The following is a 21,109-nucleotide window of genomic DNA, read 5'->3' as shown; positions in this document are numbered from 1 at the left end:
TTAATATCTTTTATTTAAGTATGCCTGTCTCGCCCAAGAGTAGGTGTAGCAGCTTTAGCAGTCCACGTAGTTTGGTGCCCGTTTGGACACCGAGGAGGAAAAGCTGTTGGACAGAGAGAATGACAGAGGAGAGATATGAGGATGGGAATGATTTTATTTTAGTGGGGAGAACCACCCACTAAAAATATAGGAAAGAAGGGGTGCTGCATTAAGGGAAAGCCACTACATTAAAACTTGGTGCTATCTAAAGAATTGTTAAGGATTTGGGACCTGCAGGTGCTGCTACACCGGCATATGCCGCGGTCGTGCCTGTTGCCAGCGAGCAAGGTGGAGAGAGCTTCCTTCCTGAATGCAGGGTGTTAAAGTGTGCGTTGCTGCCTGGAAGAAGAGCAGAGACTCCCATTGTGTGGAATTTCGGATCTGTGGTTCACCTGGTGTGCCATATCCAGAACCAAAATAAAAAAAACAACAAAGCCCCAAAAAAAAGAAAAAAAAAAAAGGAAAGAAAGAAAAAACCCCACCCCAAAACAACAACAACAAAATACAGCCGTGACAAGCCAGGTACTCATCTGGGGACACTCTTTGGCGACATCTCCGAGCAGAACGTTGTGTATGTTGTGGCGAGCAGCCGGGGTCACAGCTCTAAGTGCTTTAGGGGAGGGTGAACATGCTGGGGTGTGTCTGTCAGTCATCTCCCCTGACAGTGCTTTCCGCAGTGGGAGTTTGACCTGTTTGTTCCCAGCTCTCACATCGGCAGTGACGGTGTGGCAGAGCCAACGGGGTGGTTTTTCAGCTGGAAGAAGAGGAGGAGTGGGTTGCAGATGTGCCTGGGTGAATGAGAGCTGTCAAAGTGCCATAGATGTGGGTCGTATTGGTGCAACCTTGCAGCTGCAGCAATAGTGGATTCTGGAGCATCTGGAGAAGAGTTTTCATGAAAGCAATACTGTCAAAAGCCTTTTGATGCCAGAAATTGGGACAGTGAGGATTTTTCTGCTGTTCTTTGTGAGGTTTTTGCCCCATGAAGGTGATTATTGAGCTGTTTCTTTTCAACAGATGGGCTTAGTGCCAGCTATGGTTTAACATCTCCAGGTTTGGGTGTTCCTGTTCCACCTTTGCCTACTGAGCAGGTGCTTGGTAGGAGAAAGGACGTGAATCTTAACCATGGGACTCAGACTGTCAACTGTGTACTGCTGTGAAGGAACTCAGATGTGAGAATACACTTCAATAACAGATAAACAGAGCTATTATAAAATTGATTACTGAAGCCACTTTTTTTTCAAGGCCAACTTATTAGAAGTTCGTACAGATTGTGGCGCTAAACAGGCAGTTTCCATCGATAACGTGACTGTACAGCATTGTAGAAGAAACATTTTTTGTGGCTTTGGAGAAAGCACAACGCAAAAATACACATTTGACTGTTGATACACGTGTACCCTGAACCAACCACGGACTGCCTGTCAGCGATGGCCCCCTGGATATCTTTGAGATGCTGCACCAGCAGACGTCCCCTTCGGGAAAACAGGCAGCTCCCTCCCACTGGCTTTGCTAAAACTTCTGCAGTAGGAAGTGTACTACAAGAACCAAGTTACCAAATTGATGTGTGGCTTTCCCTTAATCCCCTCACCCCTGGCTTTCCATGTTTTACATATATTTTAAAAGTAATGGTCCAGGATTTTGAGCACAGGAGCACTGACAACAGGCTGGCAGGTACTTAAGAGATTTTCTGGCTCATTCTGCTAAGGCCCATCAAATTCTTTAGGAACTGCAGCATTCAAACCATCTTCCCCAGGATCACTTGAAGCAGGAAATAGCTGCTCAGTGAACCTCTCTTTACCTTTTGTATGTAAAGTGACCTTAAAACAGCAGGAGGTGGAGCAGCATCTTCCTGGGCGGGGAAAATGGGGCTATTCTCAGCTCATTCCAGTGGTCCCAGATGTCTCATGGGTGCAAGATTCTTGTCCTGCAGGTAGAGGCCAGTAGGGAACTGCAGTTCTTAGGTGCTGCCGCGGGTCAGGTCCTTCTGGCTTTGCAGAAGATGTGGGAAGATTTTAGATCAAAGATGTCGCTGTTGCTCTTGGACTGCGAGATGGATGGAATATCTTAGTCTTGAAACGAATTTTCTGCGGAGTGGTGCTCTCAGATCTGAACTCTTTGTCTTGGCCAGTTTAGCAGATCCTTGCTGTAAAGGTTGCTCTGAAGAATTCTTTCTCCTGCCTCTTGATGTGTCAAGCTAAAGACAGATCCATACTGAAGCAGCACCAGATCTGGTGAGTGCTTCAGTTCAGGGTTATTCTTGGCCAGTTACACAACACCAGGCTGATCGGCCCTTTCAGAAACAGCTTGATTTGCCTCTTGTTTTACAGAAGAATGTCCTAATTCAGGACCCCGAAGTGGCACATCTTCCAATAGAATTGCTCCAGCCAGCAAGGGGCAGCTGTGCCTCATGGTAACTCTTGGCTCTGACTCTTGGGGCTCTGACTCTTGGAGATCGTGACGAAAGGTGGCCCCGACTCAATGGCAGAGGAAGCTGAGGTGATTTTCTGGTTTAGCCTTTGCCTTCTGGGCTGGCAGCCTTGCAGTCTTCACCCTGAGAGGGTCTTGTAACCCCCAGTCTCAGAACATGCCCCCCGTCCATCTTTGTAGGCAGTATTTAACAGCCAGAATTGACTAAAACAAATGTAAAGGGGAGAAATCACGACTGTTCTGCTTCAGCTTTGGACAGCTGGGCTTTAGATTCGTGTTTGGAGAATGAGATGTGTTAGCAACAGGTTGTTCTGTGCTTCAGCCGGTGTTAGGATGCGTGTGTCCGAGTGAAATACTTTGTACTTTATAACCAGAAAGTGTCCGTAGGGAGGTGCATTTGCTGGGGTGCACAACAAATCTTGTTCCCTTCTTGCTCTTGGGCAGAGCACAGAGGCAGGTCAGCACACTGGAAGGTCAGACCAGGGAACAGAAATGTTTCTTCAGTACCAAGAAAGACTAGCTTGGAAAACAAACTAGGCAGGCTTTCATTGTGCTATTTATCTTCCCTTATGGCACTTCTTGGCATTATTTCCTGACCCCTAGCTACTGCATCTGTATTTTTATTTATTTTTTTTTTTTTACAAAATGAATTCAAAATCTCTTAAAGCAAAACTTTACTAGACTTCTGGAGGAAAAAAAATCCCGAAGCGTTTAAAATTCTTATCAGCTTCCATTAGACACCTGCTGAGTGCACCAGAGTTACTCATTTTTATTCAGATTTTCAGGGGTTAGTTCAGCTGATTTCGGTTTAGCACTCAAATTGCCATGTTAACTGGCACCAGTTTAAAAAAAAAAAAAAGTTTGAGTTGGCCATTTTCAAAATGAAAGGACACTTATGGAGTTTAGAACTTTCAGAGGGTTTTGAGGGGTTTTTGTTTGGATGGGGGTTTTTGTTTAAAAGTTTTACTTTTTTTCCCCCCATTCCTTAAACAAGATCCGTTCAAATTCTGAGCAGCTCTTGAAGTCTGCTCAGGAATATGGAAGGCAACAAGCAAAACGCTGAGCGGGTTGGGCATTCAGAAGAGCTAAATCTGTGGGGATTTCTTTTTTTTTCCCCCATGGTGGTGGATATAGTAATGTTGCATTAGACAGGTGTCTCTCACTTCCCAGGGAAAAGAAATGCCGACAGCGAATTCCTTCTGATTTGTATTTGAATGCCTCTGCTCAGCGAAGCAGTGGCCCTTAATCTGTTTTAGTGTTGGCCTGTGCAAACTGAAGCAATCGGGTTTGAAACCGAGTTTAACTGTCAGTGGTATTGGCAGCACGTTTGGAAAAATGTTTCTTGTCAAACTTCTACGTGAAGAAGCACCAGTAATTTTTAGAAGTAGGTGCATAGGAATCTGTGTGACACAAAGTCTGGCTTTGGAAGTGCTAAAGGTCGAAAGTGAATAGTCCATCGATGCTGAAGAAGGGAAGAAAACCTTGCATTTAACTACTGTTTTTATCTGTTTTTATTCCCTTTGTCAAGCAGTCAAAAACCAATAACTAATATGAGAACCTACCTTTTCCTCTCTTTATTTTAGATTTGGGAAAATTCCCTGCCAAAAAAAAATATCCTGGAAAATTCACTAGTGTTTGTGTGAGTAAAAGGTTCCAACCTTTTATTATTAATTTGTAAGAACTATTTCATTCAGTTTTGTCAAAAAGACTCAGTAATACTTGCACAGAAATGTGCAACATTTTAATGAAAGGGGTCAGAATCACTTTAATTTGAACTTTATCTGGTCTGGTTGCAGGTTTTATGGCATTTCATGTCTTTAAGAAAATAAGAAAGTATCTGACTTCACAGTAAAAAAAAAAAACAAAACAAAACAACTGCTTGTGGCTAAATAAAATCAGTTGCAGCTCTAGTGACACCAAAAAAAGTGTTGAATTGGACCTAAGCCATCTTTTCAAACCTTCTGTGATCTTGCAGTCATGGATAATGATGGATATACGGATTAGGGAACAGCCTATGATGGCAAACTTGTAGTATTTGCTGTGATGTAAAAAGAAAACAAATTCTTTCCGAAAAATCCGAGTAATTAAAAATTGTTGGTCTCATGCAGCCATGCCACTTGCAAAGTGAGCATTTCCCTGCCTCTCAAAGCTTGCTGTATCCTCGAGCTGCTGTCTTCCTGCTGTTAATGGATTGCAACTCTGTCTGATCAGGGCTAAAAGTTGTTCTCGATACGGATCTCGTACAACATATACTGTGCACGCCTGTGTGTATAGATATGTTTCTCCTGTATGCATGTACATATGTATGCATATCTGTGTGCTGCCCCCGAGTCACTCATGTTACAAAGCATCAGCCTTGAAGGCATATTCATCAAAATATTCTGTAGATCTTTCATTTTTTGCCAGTTCCCTCAAAATGAGAGGCTTTGTATGCAGTCTTCTGTGGCAAATAGCCCCGAGTTCTGGTTTTTACTATGACTTGCTGACTTTATTGTTACTCGCTCTTGGCGTGTGTATAAACACATATGTGTATGCACATACATATTTGTGTATTTATACACACAAGTTTGTTTTTGCTGTACAGGTAATAAAGATGGGGGAAGGTTTTTGTGTTTTCTTAATAGGTGAAGAAATCTTGAAGACCAGAAATTGCAACTTACTGAATTTTAAATTTAAAAAAAAAAAAAAAAAAAAAAAAAATTAAAATGGCCCGGCTGTGGAAGATGGATCCTCATTTTTGCAGCCACTTTGAATCACAAGTTCATCTTTAAGTGCACTGGGTTTTCTTTTTGGTTTTTTTTTTTTTTTTTTTGGTTTTTTTTTTGGAAGAGCTAACTAACCCTGGCTGTCTCCAGTCTGACAGTATTCAAATGGACTTGCTTCCTCCATTAGTTGTAAGATGTTTAAAAGCACATCCCATGTTTGAATTGTGGATGAGAGGTTCCCTTGGCAATGTGAGGAGGAAAATTCTTTCTACCCCTTTATTATTAATTCACGGATTCAGTGTTGGTTCGGCCTACAGGAGAAGTTAACTGGAAGTCTTTGAAGATCAATATCTTTGCTGAAGTTGTCCAGGTACGTGAACTTGAAGATCCATGGTGATTGGAAAATAATGTTTAATATGTCCGTGGTGTTTTATAGAAATGTTTAGTACCCACAGCTAATAATTGACTGAGAACTGAAATGTGTGACCAGTTGTTTAAGACGTGGCTCTCTTGTTGGGCTTACAGCCGCGCGCAGCAGCTGTTCCTGTGCTCCAAGGTGTGTGACTATGACTCAGCACACGGAAGAGAGCGCTTGCTGACAAAGCCCGCGTGGTTTTACGGAAGTTTGTCTTAGTATTGGGATAGTTTTTGCGACCAGCTGATTTTAAGACATTGCCCCCCTCAAGAGACTGATTTGATGTACAGAAAGTAGCTGTAAAAAACTCACATTACTTAATGATTTTTCATTTATTGATGCCTTTCTTTAGGGTTACTTTTAAAAAGAAGATTTCACTGATAAAGCCAGTAGAAGACTTTCAGTCCAAGAAGGAGTGAAGCCAGCTCTTGCCAAGACTGGAGGAAGTCCCTGTTGAGCAAACCCTTAGAACCTGAGCTTGTTCTAAGAGTTTGTCCATGATGGCTAACCGAGGAAATGACTGCTACTTCTATTTCTATTCCACGTGTAACAAGGTACGTTTGGGTTTCTTTTGCTTTGGGGTTTGTGGAGTTTTTTTTTTCCTTTTTAGTTTCTAAGAGAGGAGCGGGAAGAGTAGGAGGAGGCATACAGAGTTCTGTTAACTTAATAAGCAGTTAGATTCTGCTTCTGATAGCACGGGCATTTTTTTAGGCTGTACTGTTTTATTTTCCTTTTTCTTGATTTCCTTTTGGTTACAGGGAGACAGCTGTTCCTTCCGCCACTGTGAAGCTGCTCTGGGAAGTGAGACAGTCTGCACGCTCTGGCAGGAGGGCCGCTGTTTCAGGCATATCTGCAGATTCAGACACATGGAAATCAACGTGAGTGTTTGCCTGAAGATCTGTTCTCAAACTAAATCACTGAAAGCATTTTCCATTGCTGTAGGTGGACTGAACGTGCTTTTACCCCATGGCTTTAAAATGATGGCGGTGTCTGTTACTAGGAGGGCTATGAGAGGAAGTTGGGGGAAGAAAAATCAATCTTGGGTATATCTCAGCAAGGAATTTTTGGTTTAGGTGCTGCCGTTATTTTCTTAACAGCGGCAAAAGCAACCACGTTGATCAGCCTGCTTAAATGTGCTGGAGCAGGGTGGTAGTGAACAGCCTGCACTGGCCTCGGAGGGCTTGATAATGGCCTCTTCTGGCCTGGGTGTCTTCAGATAACGTTGTTCTGACCTCTGGGAGTAGTGCAGGGTGGGGAGAGAAAAGATGGGAAGGAGCTAAGGCTCTGAAAGATAAATTCAGATAGATTTAACCTAGGCAATTTAAGATGTTTTTCCCTCTGCATAATCCCAGTATTTTGCATGTGGTATTAGTTTCAGCCACCCTGAATTGATGTGGGAGAGTGCCTGTCTTGTCAAACTGAGTGACGGGAAAGCTATAGAATACGTAGTTGTTGCAGCTTACACTTTGTGTGTATGCCCTGAAATCCTTCTAGTGATAAGCTGGATGATGTTTCAGCGTTGCACAGCAATAGTGCTGTCTCTGGCACGATGTGAAACTATGGCCCTTTACAGCTCTAGGGTGAGTGTTGCCATGAGCTTTTGTTTCTTTCTGTCTTCAGAAAAAGCGCAGTGAGATTCCTTGCTACTGGGAGAATCAGCCAGGAGGCTGTCAAAAATCCAACTGTGCTTTTCATCACACCAAAGGACGTTACGTGGATGGACTGTTCTTACCGCCAAGCAAAAGTGAGTTTCTTGGGTCCTCTAAGTATTAAATGATTAATTTTGAATATTACTTAGGAGTGGGTACGATACTGTAGAAAACATCAAGTAACTCTTCCTTTATGAGTGCAGGGAGAAGTCTGTAGTCATAGGCTCTCAGGTAAAGAGGATGTATTTAATTTTCTCTGTGCTTTTTGTGATCTTTGCTTTTCAGGTTGCTCATTTAATCCTTTCTGGGTGGTGGGGTGGTGAGATTTGTGTGTGAAGGGAAGCCATTGTTCATAGTGTAACCAGGGGTGGGGAATAGGAAACTAAATTCAGTAGCCAGGTGGGTTATCTACCTTACCTACTGCAGTGAGTGCAGTATGTGGGTCAGTATTTTAATTGGCCAAGTTACAGATGATCCTTCTCCTCTAGCTGCGCTTCCAAGTCCGCCTGAGTCTGCAGAAGATGATGCGAAAATGGCTCAGATGCAGCAAAACAAACTTTCTGTCCAGTCAAATCCGTCTCCACAGCTGAGGGGGGTGATGAAAGTGGAAAACTCTGAAAACGTCCCAAGTCCTACACATCCTCCGGTTGTAATCAATGCTGCAGATGATGATGAAGATGATGATGGTGAGCATTTTTTACCGATTGAAGACGTTTCTGCCATAAGTGAATGTGTAAATCACAGAGTACCTGAACTGTGTAGTGGTTAAAGCTACAGACGAGTCTGGAGTCCTGAATTTTTTTTTCAGAGTATAGCTCTTTTACTTATATGAGTTTGTCAAGTCAATATAGCTGTTTAAAAAAAAAAAATAGATTGTGTTTGTAGTTAAGAATACGAACAGAATATGAACCGTGGACTGAAATGTCATTGTATGAGCTGCCTAAACGTGGAAAATCTTGTCTAATCTCTAGTCCATAATTGAATGGGTTTATTTTTGCCTTTCAGACCAGCTTTCTGAAGAAGGAGATGAAGCTAAAACACCTGTCCAGCCGCCAGCCACAGAAACCCATAATGGGTTGCGGATAATTTCCACTAGGAAATCCAACGCTAATACAAAGCAAGGTATTCTGACAGCTGTAGGATGGATTGGAAGGACAATTTGACAATTGACTCGAAAGCAATATATTCTAAAAATACAACAGAACATAGAGTAGCTGGATGGAGTCAGTTATTTCCATGAGCTCACTCCTGTCTAATAGTGTTGAATGTCCCTTGGGTCAGACAGGTAAACTCCTCCTTGTTTACTTTTGTAGAACAAACAGAGCCACAAAGTGGAGTTTAAATGCCTGCAGATGTGTCCATTCCAACATGGTGGAAAGTCACATCTAATGCTAGAGGAATCCAGTATCATATAGATGGATTAAAATGCCTAAAGCTACAGGACTTACCCTGTGGGGTGGGAGGAGTGGTGGAGAAATTGCCAATTGCTTACCAAAATACCATCCAGTCTGTGGCTTTTTTTTACTTGTGGGGAGTGTTGACAGGGTTTACTTGAAATGCTTTGGAAAGATTCAGAGCTGTAAGAAGCTTGAGGATCTGGGCTCTTCAGCACGTGCCTTTTAAGCCTCAGTTTCTTTAACCGTTTTGTGTTTTCAGATGACAATTTAAATTTCGGAATAAAAACACTTGAAGAAATCAAATTGAAGAAACTGAAGGAGAAAACAAAAAAACAAGGTGGTGAGTTAATGTCCCCTGCTGTCTTATCCTTCTGCCTTCTGTTCATCTTCGTCCTTTTTATTTTGTTTTTTTTTTAATCCTTCTGATACTACCTGGATAGCAGCAGTGAGTACAGTTATTTGCAAAGGAAGGGATTATTTCTTTTTTTGAGCTATTGAGTTCAGACTGGGAGGTGATTGCAGCTGAGAGCTGCTTGAGGGACAGACTTTCATGTTGAGCTGGGAGCCTTGAGCTACTTTGGCGTGCAGCCTGTTTTCTGAAGCTCGAGCAGCTGGTATGCTCGATTGGAATTCCAAGGGCAAATCCGAGGGAAATTGCCTCTCTCTTATTTACATGCACCGGTCGTTGTATGTTTGACAGTGATGAATAACAAATGGCTTTGGTCTTCGTGATAGTTCTTCTGTTCTGTTTGCTTTTGGGTTGTTTTCCTAAACATCCTTATGGTTCGCTTGCTCTGATCAGAAGGTCCTTCAGGAGTTTCTGTTCATCCGCTCCAATCTCGGACTGTTCCTGTGCCAGAAAAGGAAAATGTACGGACAGTAGTGAGAACTGTGACTCTGCCTCCAAAGCAAGGTAACAGTGAATACTGTTGTTCCCATTCCATGGCTCCAAGCCAAAGGGTTAAGTAACAGTTAAGATAATTCAGACATGTTAGTCTGCTCGTGCTGCATTTTCTAATTAGAACTGTGCTTTTATGCTTAAAGGCCCCGGTCGTATTGGAAAGATTTGGCATTTGTAGGTGCTCCGTTTGTTGTATTGCAGTACAAGATCAGGAAGTGGTTTTTATCAGCCTGACATTCAGCCAGAGGTGATCCTATATCATCCCCCTCCTACAGACTCTCCAGTGTGCTTAATTTGACTTTTGTGTTTCTGAAGTTGAGCGAGATTTGTGAACGAGCTAATGTTTTGACAGTCTGTGATGCAATTAGTGTTTGGGTTAAGTGTGGTAGCAGCGGAGGGAGAGGCTGAAGTCAAAACAGTTCGTCAGTATGTAAAGAAGGGGATAACTGACAAACAGGGGAGTAATGAAAGGGAAGGTGGCCTTGTGCAAGTAGCCAGTTTTTGAAGCATTGGAGGGGCTGACAGTGGCAGTTGTGGAGTGTGATATGAGCCTGTGTATAAATGGTGGTGTTTAGATCTGCACAAATGCCTTTTAAAGGCAAAAAAATGTGTAGAACGACTTTGACTCGTGGTCGTTCATTTATGTGGTGTGGCTACCGACAGTGTCTGGTTTGGGGACATGGGCTCGAAGGACAGTACTTTTACTGGCTGCTGGTTTCTGTGCACTGAAGAGACTGGTCTTTGTTTTAGGGGAGAAGCCTGTGGTTCGACTGAATGTTGCTGATAGACTGGGAGAATGGAAAACCGCCTTGGGTAAGGGCTTTTTGTGAGCTGTTGTTTGGGTGCCCTCATCTAACCGTGACTGTACTTGAGGGTATTTTTGCTGTGTGCAGGAGGACAATACGTTGTGGCAGAGATCTGTGAAATCCTTCTCCAGAGAGAGGTTCTTAAAGTATTCCTTCTTTTCTCTCTTCCTGAAGCTGCTAAAACCGACCTTCCACTGAAGCGCAGCATTGTTGAAAGGCTGGGGAAGAAAACGGAGACTCTGGAGAATGCTGACAAAGCACCAAAGAGAGGTACAGCTACTGAACAGGCATCGGGATTTGATGCACAGATTTTCTGTTTAGGTTTTCTGTTTGTCCTTTCTTCTAATGGTTCTTTTTTTTTTTTTTTTTTTGCGTGTTGGTTGAGGGCTCAAGGGAACTTTGAATCCCAGTGAAACGATCTCCTGTCTCAGTTTGAAATGTGAACTCGAAACGGAGATTTACGCAGTCTCCCTAACTGTTTCTGTTCTGTCTTGTAGTTCAAGTCCCCAGGTCTCTGAAGGAGAGGCTAGGATTGTCCTCTGAACAGACAGGTAGTAACTGGATATTAAATACACCTTCCCCTTTTTCCTTGCCCTGAACTTCCATATGGCCCTAAAAGTTAATTTTAAAAACCTGCCTGATTCCTCTTGCTCGAGCGCTGAAGCTGTCCTGACAGCCGCTGTCAGAGGCCTGGCTCTAGGTGTGGGTGGTGTTTTCCACTTGTGCCTCACCGAGGTTTCACACCTCTGCTGTGAACAGGCAGAAGCTGCGCTGTGCTTACGCACAAGTAGAACAGAACCACTGCCAGGAGCAGGAGTTTGAGAGGCTGATGGAAAGATGCGGCCTGAGAAAGAAACAAGATAAAATAGACTCATGTTTTTTTGTGTAGCAGCTCTCTCTGGGTAGCACTGGTGTTCAAAATACTTAAAGGAGGAGGAGAGCATTATGTGGAATGATGCTGTCCAAAGGTGCATGCTTGGGAACACTCAAACCTAGTTTTCCTTAGTGCTGTGACTGATTTTGAAGATTTTAAATACTGGACTTGCCTTAAATGTTGGTGCTTCTCTTTTTTTGGTGATGACAGAGAAGGCTGCTAAGCCAACAGGAGAAATCCATGTGAAAACACTGGAGGAAATTCGACGTGAGAGAGCTAATCGTAAACGGGGAGAACCTCAAGCTAAACCCCAGACTGAAGGAAACTGTAAAACAGAAAATCCCGGCTTGGGGGCAAAACCTTCGCCTGCAGTTGGCGTCAAAACTTTCTCAGGAGCCCTGGCTGAAAAAAACCACAAGCGATTGGAAGAAGAGAAACAAAAACCAGAAGAGTTTCCTACCAAGCCAAAAGTCGAGAGCGAGCCCAAGAAGCGGCCCATACTCGCTCCCTCTGCCTTCAGCAAAGCGCAGCTGGCAGAGCCGGTGGGGAAAGCCAAGCCGGCAGGAGAAGTGCGGATTAAAACCTTGGAAGAAATCAAGCAGGAGAAAGCTCTGCGCCTGCAGCAGAGTGGGGAAAACGTGCCAGCTCCTCCGGCACAACCGGAACCTGCCCCCACAGGGAGGAGGTTGTTACGGGTCACCAAGCTGATAGGTAATCAGATGATTTGGTACCTGCCCCGGTGAAGGGCTTTCTCCTGTCGAGCAAATTCGGTTTGTTCAGGATTTGCCTTGCATTTTTCTTCTCTGAGGATAAAAGAGTTTAAGGCTACAAAGTCAAAAGGCAAGGAAGTGCCAGAATACACAACCATATTATTATCCATGAATTACATGATAGTTCTCTGTATTTCCCGCTGGAAAATTCATTGATTTGAGGAGCTTTGCAGTCTAATTTCTGGCTATTTCTGCCATCTCTTTGTGGTATGGGATCTTCCCTGTGCTGAATCCAAGTTTACCTTCCTCGTTGGCACATGAGTTGTTTAACTTCGTTGTTGACGTGTATGTGTTTGCAAAGCCTGTATCGGCTTCTTAATGCGAGAGCTAGTTTTTTGCCAAAAAGGACAGAGCAGTAAAGATCTCATTGTTAAGATTATGTAAACCATGTAAAAAGAGAGCGTGATTGAGGGAAAGAGCGCTCGAATGCTGCATGGATTGTTTGCTGTAGCCTTTCCCTCTGTCCCATTATTGGACATGAGGAAATAAACGCACCAAGGAAGCAGAGCTAACTTTATTTCCGCTGTTGACAAAATTAATTTTTTTTTTTTTTTTGCTTGTTTTAAAGCACCTGGAAGAGAAGAAAAGATGGTAGTGGAATTGAGCAAGCCTTGTCCCAAAGCAGGCTCTGCACCTGCAGAGGTGAGTCCTTTGTGAAGACGTACAAATATCCCTGCAGTTTGTTATAGATTTTGTTACGTTTTGTTTGTAACTCCCTGCATGCTCCCGAGTTGGAGGGTGTTGCTGCCTCGCTGCGTCTGGCGAGTGCTGCGGTGAAGTCCTACGTCCTGGCGCTTTCAATAGCGTTTTCCAGACAACGTTGTAATCCTCGTGCTTTGAATTAATCTGATTATACCTGACAATGAGTAAGAAACCCCATTAGCCCCAGATAAAATCTGCAGCGTTCATGTGGAGGGAATGTTTTTGTTCTCAGTGACTCTGTCTGTCAGACTGGAAGGGTCTCTTAAAAATTCTGAGGCAAGTATTTGAATAGGGAAGGCCAGGGCTTTGTATTAGAGGAAGTCAGTCTGTCGGTGAATGCTGTTTTGGGGAGATTGTATGACTGTTGCTTAAGAAGAGTGTGATAGATTACAGCTAGAGTCTTGTGCTCCGTTAGAGAAGCTTGCTGTGTTGGGAATTGCAGGCTTTTGAAACAGTATTTCCATAGCAAAGCGTGGATCTTGTTACAGGCAAGATTTTATGGAGAAAATGTCAGATCTGAATGGTATGAACATGCTCTGTTCCACATGGAGCCATTTCGGAGGGATTGCCACTCAGATTTTCTTAATGAAATCTCCATGGATTCTTGTCCTCTTAGTCCTCCCCTTTTTGTTTCTGTCTAGCCCTCTGATCAGAGCACAACTAATTCTAAAGTTCAAGTGAAGAGCCTTGAAGAGATAATGTGGGAGAAGCGGCAACTGAATCAACGCCAAGAAGAGAAGCTTCAGAAGGAAGCAACTGCTGTGCCATCTCCTGCTGGAAAAGCCATCAAGGATAAAACTCCAGCCTCAGGGAGTGCTGGATCCACCGTGGTTTCAGGGTCAGATTATCAGCTTGCGAAGAGGATATTGGTGAAATCTCCGGAAGATGGGGTTAAAAGCCCACGAAAGAATGCTGCTGTATCCTCAGGGAAGCAGGCAGCTCAGCTTCTGGAACGGAAAGCTAAAAGTAAGCGTTGACTGTATGTTCAAGAGTTACTGTAGGTCGTGTTTGGACAGAAAGGCAGCAGATGACAATTTTCACGTTGTAACTCTGGCTCCTTTTGTAACTCGCTCCTTTTTACGGCTTGTTGGTAAACAGTTTAGTATGTGGAAAATACTGCTGAGAATCTGGGAAATGGCAGTGTAATTGTGCTGGCCAAGTGTACTTAACTAGAAGGATGATGAGTCTCTTAGAAGAACTTGGTTTGGTTTGGTTTTTTGTTTCCTGAGGCAGAGCAAGACTGTATCAGTTCTTTCTTCCTTTTACCCTAGCCAAATCTAAGGCGTGCCTGAAGCCTTTGGATGGGAAAGCCACCTCCTCCACAAAGCAGACGCTGAAGCGTAAGGCAGCTGAGATTCATCCCTCTGCCGTGGCGGCTGTGAAGCCACTGAGTACCACTGGTGGTGTCACCAAGGTGCCTTCAGCCAAAAAAGCAGCTGCGGTAAGGACAGTTGCTGAGGCAGCACTGGATCCTAGTAGAACTTGTGCCTGAGCTTTACCCTTCTCTTGGAGAAAAGATGGAAAACTGAAATGTTCTACAGGTCTCTGTTCACTTTTCAGCCCAGAAGTGCTCTACAGGATGGCTGTAGTACCTCTCTGCTTTTTGTTACATGAGTGGCAGCGTTTGCATCATGCTCTGCTGTGATTTCTCTGGTGTGAAGGATTTTGTCCATAAATGCTGTGTCCTCAAAGACACAAGGTCCTTAGTAAACTTGAAGTGAATACTGGCTTTTCTTCAGGTGTGCCCTCATTCTGTGTTTTGGTTAAGGCTCAGCAATGCCAGAGAAGAAACAGTGGAGGGAAAAATCTACTAAGTTGCCTTTGACCTGTGTATCTTGCTTCTTCCTAGGTCATTGTTACCGCTTTGCCAGAGGACAGCCTGGTCTCCATCCCTGGGAGAGAAAAACCCAAAACCAGGTAACAACCCCAACTTGTTCTTTTTCTTGGTCAATGTGTCTTTCATGTGAAAAGCCAGTTATTTCACGTGTGGAAAACTTAGTCTTGAGATACTTAATGCCAAAATCCAACAAAGGGCATTATGAAATACCTGAAATAATTCTCTAGCAGCCAGCAGGAATGCTTTTTTAGATTCTTTTCTTAAAATGCTACAAGTTGGTACAGCTGTTCAGTGACTCTTGAGTTTTCTGAACGCCTGAATGAAGATGGGGTGAAGTAGGAGATGGGTCAGGATGGAGAACGGCCTCTGTCTTCTAGTTCCTTGCGAAATGGCAAATGCTGAGTCGCGTCCCGTGGTTTTTGTTGTGATGGTGCTCTCGAGGACCAAACACCCACCTTGGCAAGCCTGTTGGAAGGGCACAGAGAGGTGGTAGATGAAGATCAGAGAGGTGGTAGATGAAGATCAGCTTCCTGTACTTGGGAGCAAACTGCTGAGCGTATTGTGGGGAAAAGAACTGAATTAATAACCAGATATTTGCAGAGGTTGACTTGGTGACATTTTTACAGCCAAATTAATAAAGGTGGTAACGTGTCTCTGGCTACAAAAATTGAACATTCTTTGCCAGACCCCTCTGTCTTCACAGATAAATCCCAAAACTGAGAAGTGTACCTGCTGATACACTGGGCTCTAGAAGTAGCCCCTGTGTAAGGTGGAGGTGCAGGAGGGATTAACTACAGTTTTAAGAGCTGGTTTGCAGAAAACATCTCTGTGGTGAAGGACTGTCATGCACTGATTTGCTCTTTCTTGTTCTTCCAAGTTCTGAGCTGCATGTTGGAATCCAGGCAGGCTCTGTGGCGCAGTTGGAGGTCTCGAGCTCAACTTCAGCTTCTCCACAAGTGCCGGCAAAGACGCGCCGGCTGAGCTCCACCGGGGCTGGGAAAACACCCGTGTCTGTAGAAGATGACTTTGAGAAGCTTATTTGGGAAATCTCAGGAGGCAAACTGGAAGCAGAAATTGACCTGGACCCAGGGAAGGATGAGGATGACCTCCTCCTGGAACTTTCTGAAATGATTGACAGCTGAACTACATCGTCTTAAGATTTAAAAAAAAAAAAAAAAAAAAAAAAATTTATTAAAACTTTGTTTTTTTGTTGGATACCCAGAGGTGATCCTTTTTCTAGCGGAGGCTTTGCAATGAGTCTTAAAGCACAGATGAACTGGTAGAACGTGGCAGTATCTGCACTCAGTTGTCCTAAATTTCCCTGCTGGTCAGAGTCAAGGTCCCTGCATCCGCTCTGTAGCTGTCGGTGGCTGCCTTCGACATTAAGAGGACAAAGCACTTGTTTATTTTGGGACTGAGATGCCCATCTACAAACTGTGATGGCTGTGAACTGATCTGCTGATTCAGTGATGCCCTGAAGGTTTAAACTTAAAGCTTCTTCCTCCCCTCCTTGGCAAAACTCGACGTTCAGCGCCTTTCAAAGCTTTGATATTCTGATTTCTTGGACAGTTGGTAGCTAAAGCCCGGAGTTACTATGTCAACTCTTGAGTTTTATTTATGTATGCTGTCGTTTGGATGTTAATCTGTATGAGTAACTTAATGAAAATCTTGTGGGGGGGAGGGAGCAGGATCATTACTCCAGTATTTTTGGACCAAAAGTGCTGCCAAGGGTGGTGGTTAGGGTCAGTCCCTCCAGCCTTACTTTGAATTATCAGGGACGATACAGTACCGGGGTGAGAAGCAGGGGCTCTGCGGCACAGCCAGAACACCCCCCTCCCCTGCTGGTGTGCTGTACCAAAGCTTGGCAGGGTTCGGTGCTGCTTTGTGCCGAGGTGAAGAGGATTGTGGGGCAGGTGGTCAGGCTTCCTCTCGCAGTCTGCGGTAAATCGGTAAACTGGGAAGGGCTTGAAGTGCCTCTCGGTTCCCAGAATCGCTCCCCCCAGCCGCTGGCTCGTCCGCTGCCGGGAAGCGGCAGCTGCTCGGACGCCGTCGGCTTTGTCCCGCCGACCGTGTGGCACCGTCATTGGCACCAACCCGAGCGTCTGCCCGGGCTGGCGATCTTGGAACCTGGTACTGCTGCAGGCCCCACCCTGCTCCCCTTTTTGGGCATGGCCCGAGGATCCTCCCCTGCACCCCCCCTGCCCACCGCTGAGCTCTGTAGAAGTGCTGGAGGCAGGACTGGAGGTTACTGGTCTGCTTCAGGTGCCTACGTGCAGTCTGAATGTGTGACCCTGAAGAACAGAGCTGAGCCGGGTGTCTTGGGTACCGTGCCACCAGGGATCACTTGCCCTAGCGGATGATATATTTTTGAATTATTTTCTTAATTTTTTTTTTAAGACCTTTAGTCTCTCCCTGCTATGATTTGTGAAGCTGGAGGGGCCCTTGGCTGTTGGCTGCTGGGAGAGGAGAAAGATCTTGAGTCGATTGTAAATATTTTCTCTTTGGAAGAAAACACTTGTGTGCTTTGATAATCCACTGTGATGTCTTGGGTCCTCGAGGAAAGGGTTGAAACCAAAATGTAGAAAACTGCTGTTCCAGCTCCAGAAGGGTCACCCAGCCCCGAGCCCTGCCCCCATATCCTGCTGAAGGACTTTCTGCCGGTGTCGGAGGGACGGTGGAAGAGTGGGAGAGAGGAAGAGTGCGAAGAGCCCCCTGCTTCCCCCCTCCTGCCCTGCCCTCAGCCTCCCCCCGGCAGGGGGACGGGGTTCCGTGTACACCATCGTTTCTGTAAATATTTTATTCTTCCGTTTTATATTTGTATTGTATTTAAGGTATTGTATTAAACGTAGTCCGGCCTCCTTCCCCGGTCCCAGGACGGCACTTAACGGTGTTTTTAATAAACCTGCCCCCCAGAGGTGTACCCGCTTGGTCGGTCTGGGGGGGGCTTGGGAGCAGTCGAGGCGGCGGTCCTCCCAGGCGCCTAGAGCGGCCGGGTCCGCCAGTATCCCACAGCTCCTTGCGCGCTTTCCCGCCCTGCCTAGCGACTTCCGGCGCGGCGGAGGGGAGTGGGCGGCGGGAGCGTGTGCCGGGCAGCAGCCGCAGCCATGGCGTACCGCGGGCAGGGCCAGAAGGTGCAGAAGGTGATGGTGCAGCCCATCGTATCCTTCCTGGGGCGGGGGGGGGGGGCGCTGGGGTTGGGGGCGGGGCGGGGGGGGGGCGGGGAGGAGCCGCCGCGTTGGCCCGTGAGGCGCCGAAGGGCCGCGGGGCCTGGCCCAGCCGCGGGGGCCGGTGTCGCCGAGGACGTGGTTCCGCGTTGAGTCCTTAACGCTCCGCTCCAGAACCTCATCTTCCGCTACCTACAGAACGTGAGTACCGTGGGGCCGCCGCAGCTTCGTCCTGGTGTTGGGGGGGGGGGGTCGGGTCGGGGTCCCGGTGCTTCTTGAGCAGGGCCCGTGGGGAGCCGCCTCGGGTCGGTGTCTCCCAGTACGTAATTCGGGTTTTGAAGCCGGTTTGTGTTGAGCTGCGGAAGTTTCTGTCGTTCCGACCCGTGAGGAGAACAGCTGGTTCCGAGCTCAGCCTTTCCCTCTCACGTTACGGCGTTACCTGTGTAACGGGCGTCCGATCCGTTTGCTGCGGCAGTTTAAAATCCGCGCTGGTCCCCGTTCCTCGGGGAACGCTTCAGCGTTCACACTGTTGGCGGAGGGTCACCATCACGACACGCTTCCCTACCCCGTGGCAGAGAAGGACAGGCACTTCTGTACTGCAGCGCTGGGAAGCACGGGGGTAGCTCCTCCTGACGGGCTTCAGAGTTACATTGAAAATTCAACATTTTTATATACTTTTTCGGCAAAGTCATGGTCTTTAACGTATTTTAACATAAGCGTGCCTGTTATGCCCGCTATTAATTTTGATATTTACAATGGTTGGTCCACCCTATTTTGTGACTTTATTAATACTCCTATACTAATATAGTCATTGGTTATTTTACTGATCAAAATCTCTGATATACAAATCAGGATGGGGAGGATGGGAGAGTCTTCACAGCAACATTCCTTTGTTACTATGGTTTCACCCCATAAGAGAATGAGCTGAGAATGTACAATTTCACCCTCTGTACCTGCCTCCTGCCTCCCTGTTCTGTTCTGCACAATTTCACACCCCGCAGCAGCTCTGGCTTTGGCCGTTTTCGTAAGGCAGCTGCTGTTTCTGAGCATCAGGGAGGGTTTGTCTGTTTCTTACCATGATGTAAATGGATTGAATCAGGAAATTAATACGAAGCATTAGTGGTTCATTAAAAGCAATTAATTATCAATGCAAAGTAATTAGCTGTTCAAAATGCAGACTTGATTATAACACCACCAGAGCAGGACACCTTAAAAATAACCGAGGACGTACCTGCAGCCGCGTGTGAGAGTTACTGCTTTGAGTGTTACAGAGCTCCCGGTGGCCGGGGTGTCTGAGGGCGTAGGAGAGAACAAAATTGCTTGGGGTGTTGATGTTCCTGTTGTGCTCTTCTCCTCCATCATTTTACAGAGGTCGAGGATCCAGGTGTGGCTTTATGAGCAGGTGAACATGCGGATAGAGGGCTGCATCATTGTGAGTATCAGGATGGCCCCCTCGTTATAGCTTTTGGTTGGGTTTTCTTTTTAGATTCATAAACCGATTTCTCCTTGTCAAGACAAACTAGCGGGGGGGGGCAGAAGTGCTTCATGCCTCTCCTGTGAATAGTCCTAATTGCCCAGCCCACGTCAGGACGGCTGAGGATAGTTCATGGTGGTGTTGCTGACGTTTAGACCGGGACACTTTGCTCACTGACTCCTTTTGTTGCTGATTTTGGCTGATGATAGTTCGTGGTGGTGTTGCTGACGTTTAGACCGGGGCACTTTGCTCACTGACTCCTTTTGTTGCTGATTTTTAGGGGTTTGATGAATATATGAACTTGGTGCTGGACGACGCGGAGGAGATTCACTCCAAAACCAAATCCAGGAAGCAGCTGGGTACGTCGGTGGGGCTGCCTGGAGCCCGGGTGCCTCAGCGGCGCTTTAGAGCACAAAACACGCGAGGGTTGAGGGGGACGTACGCGAGCGGGTGCCGGTCGGGTCTCGGTTCCTGCTGTCTCGTGAGCTGGTGGTTTTGCGGAGAATCTGCCTCTGCCTGAGGCTGGTTTTTGTCTTCACACGTGTGTGACAACGCGTGGGCTGCGCTTTCTCCGCAGCCGGGGTGGCTGGAGGGGTCCGGTCGAGCTGCTCTTGGCTGCGGCTAACGCCGGTGGCCCTGAGCCCTTCGCACACTTGCTGTGGCATCTCCGAGGCGAAACCAGGAGCTGCTTATGGTGGCATTTAACTTTTACCGCCTGCTGGCGAGGGTGAGCAGCAGTCTGTGACAGGTGACGTGCTCGGGCTGTCAGGGCGGGCAGAAGGCCCTCGGACACCGAGCGCCGGAGCGGAGAGGGCGCGTTGGAGGGTGACGTGTCACCGCGGCCCATCCCGCGGAGGGGCAGGGGCTCTGCGTGGCGGCTCAAACCCTGGTCAGTCGTCGTGTGGGCGGCTTCTCGCGCGCCCCGGTGCTGGTGTGGAATGGTTTTGGAAAACACCAGGTTCTCGCCAGGGTCTGGGATCTCTCTAATCCCCCGTTTCCTTTCTCTGTGTTGCAGGTCGGATCATGTTAAAAGGGGACAATATCACTCTTCTACAAAGCGTTTCTAACTAGGAGTTGTGGCTCTTCGCTCAGAGCGATGGCTGCGGGGTGAATGAAGTGCTGGTGGGAGCAGGAGCAGCCAGTGGGAGGTTGTGTGTAATTGGGGTCGCCTGCAGAGTTGAAACTGCATGCTCCTTTTTTTTGTAGTTTGAAACGATGCACAATGTATTTCGCAAATAAACATTTTTCACGTTAACTGTAAAGGTAAATCTGCTTGCTTTCACTCTCGCCCCCTTCTGTGAGTAGAGAAGGGGGAGACATGCACTCAGAGGGGTTTTCACCGTGGATCTGTTAAGCCTTAGGTAAAAACCTGTGCGTTCTGGGGTGTGAAACCTGCGTTGGGTGGACGAGGTGGGCTCGTTCAGGGCGCTGGAGCGACGTGCGGGCCTTGAGCTTGCGTGGTTGTAGTGAGGGGCTTGGGGCTGTGGTGCGGTAACCCCACATTTACAGACTTCACTGCTTGTAAAATAACTTTTGTCTTCAGGCTAAGGAAGCAGAGGGGGCAGTTGGTTTGGATTAAATCTCTGCAATTTCTTGCTGCTTTGGGCTATCTAGATTAAACCATGGCACTCTTAAATAAATTGGGGTATCAGATGTATCCGTTGGGTTTTTATCACGTTGGTTTATTTTTATTATCCATTTGAGGATCTGGCTGTTCTATTTCAGTTTCCACAAGAGAGCTGAGCTGCTTATCACAAAAGATAAGCTTGCTTGGGACTACCAGTCCTCTCTGCTGCTTTTCTGATGTACAGAAAGAGAAAACTAGAAAGATTTTGACTTGTAACTCGGAGACTAAAGTTACCTGGATGGAGAGAAATGAATCTGGATACAGAGACTAGAAGTTATTTAATAAGCTTTCAGTATTTCGAAACTTAAATTTGTGTATCATCTTA

General features: G+C 46.1%; 2 protein-coding genes across 6 annotated transcripts; both read left to right on the top strand.

Moving 5' to 3' along the window:
- Positions 1-534: 534 nt before the first annotated feature.
- On the top strand, positions 535-16,120 carry ZC3H11A (zinc finger CCCH-type containing 11A). 5 transcript variants are annotated; one of them, XM_086476712.1, is made up of 17 exons: positions 535-5,538; positions 5,936-6,137; positions 6,342-6,461; positions 7,204-7,327; positions 7,721-7,918; positions 8,238-8,354; positions 8,889-8,966; positions 9,435-9,542; positions 10,281-10,343; positions 10,511-10,606; positions 10,834-10,887; positions 11,421-11,921; positions 12,549-12,622; positions 13,324-13,648; positions 13,954-14,123; positions 14,532-14,599; positions 15,397-16,120. In XM_086476712.1, the coding sequence occupies exons 2-17, from the start codon at positions 6,081-6,083 to the stop codon at positions 15,659-15,661; spliced, it is 2,418 nt and encodes an 805-aa protein (XP_086332838.1). In that variant the 5' UTR covers positions 535-5,538; positions 5,936-6,080; the 3' UTR covers positions 15,662-16,120. The 5 variants fall into 5 exon arrangements, with proteins under 5 accessions (XP_086332838.1, XP_086332836.1, XP_086332837.1 ...); XM_086476710.1 differs by having other exon boundaries at positions 9,432-9,542; XM_086476711.1 differs by having other exon boundaries at positions 8,889-8,969.
- A 1,466-nt stretch (positions 16,121-17,586) lies between these two features.
- On the top strand, positions 17,587-20,419 carry SNRPE (small nuclear ribonucleoprotein polypeptide E). The gene is made up of 5 exons (XM_086476548.1): positions 17,587-17,677; positions 17,858-17,884; positions 19,053-19,115; positions 19,438-19,516; positions 20,173-20,419. Exons 1-5 carry the CDS (start codon positions 17,624-17,626, stop codon positions 20,226-20,228), a joined length of 279 nt encoding a protein of 92 aa, XP_086332674.1. The 5' UTR covers positions 17,587-17,623; the 3' UTR covers positions 20,229-20,419.
- The last annotated feature ends 690 nt before the right edge of the window (positions 20,420-21,109 follow it).

The sequence above is a fragment of the Leptosomus discolor genome, chromosome 21 (assembly GCF_034619465.1).
Source record: "Leptosomus discolor isolate bLepDis1 chromosome 21, bLepDis1.hap2, whole genome shotgun sequence".
Taxonomy (NCBI): Eukaryota; Metazoa; Chordata; class Aves; order Leptosomiformes; family Leptosomidae; genus Leptosomus; species Leptosomus discolor.
This window is presented reverse-complemented; position numbering and strand designations above follow the sequence as displayed.

What these genes read in the sequence shown, in the direction of transcription:
- ZC3H11A (XM_086476709.1), top strand. Translation starts at nt 6,081, where the DNA reads ATGATGGCTAACCGAGGAAATGACTGCTACTTCTATTTCTATTCCACG. An exon ending in GAAAACAAAAAAACAAGGTG is followed by an intron (nt 8,970 to 9,431) that starts GTGAGTTAATGT and finishes TGCTCTGATCAG; the next exon opens with AAGGTCCTTCAGGAGTTTCT. An exon ending in GACTCTGCCTCCAAAGCAAG is followed by an intron (nt 9,543 to 10,280) that starts GTAACAGTGAAT and finishes TCTTTGTTTTAG; the next exon opens with GGGAGAAGCCTGTGGTTCGA.
- SNRPE (XM_086476548.1), top strand. Translation starts at nt 17,624, where the DNA reads ATGGCGTACCGCGGGCAGGGCCAGAAGGTGCAGAAGGTGATGGTGCAG. An exon ending in GGATAGAGGGCTGCATCATT is followed by an intron (nt 19,116 to 19,437) that starts GTGAGTATCAGG and finishes GCTGATTTTTAG; the next exon opens with GGGTTTGATGAATATATGAA. An exon ending in CAAATCCAGGAAGCAGCTGG is followed by an intron (nt 19,517 to 20,172) that starts GTACGTCGGTGG and finishes TCTGTGTTGCAG; the next exon opens with GTCGGATCATGTTAAAAGGG.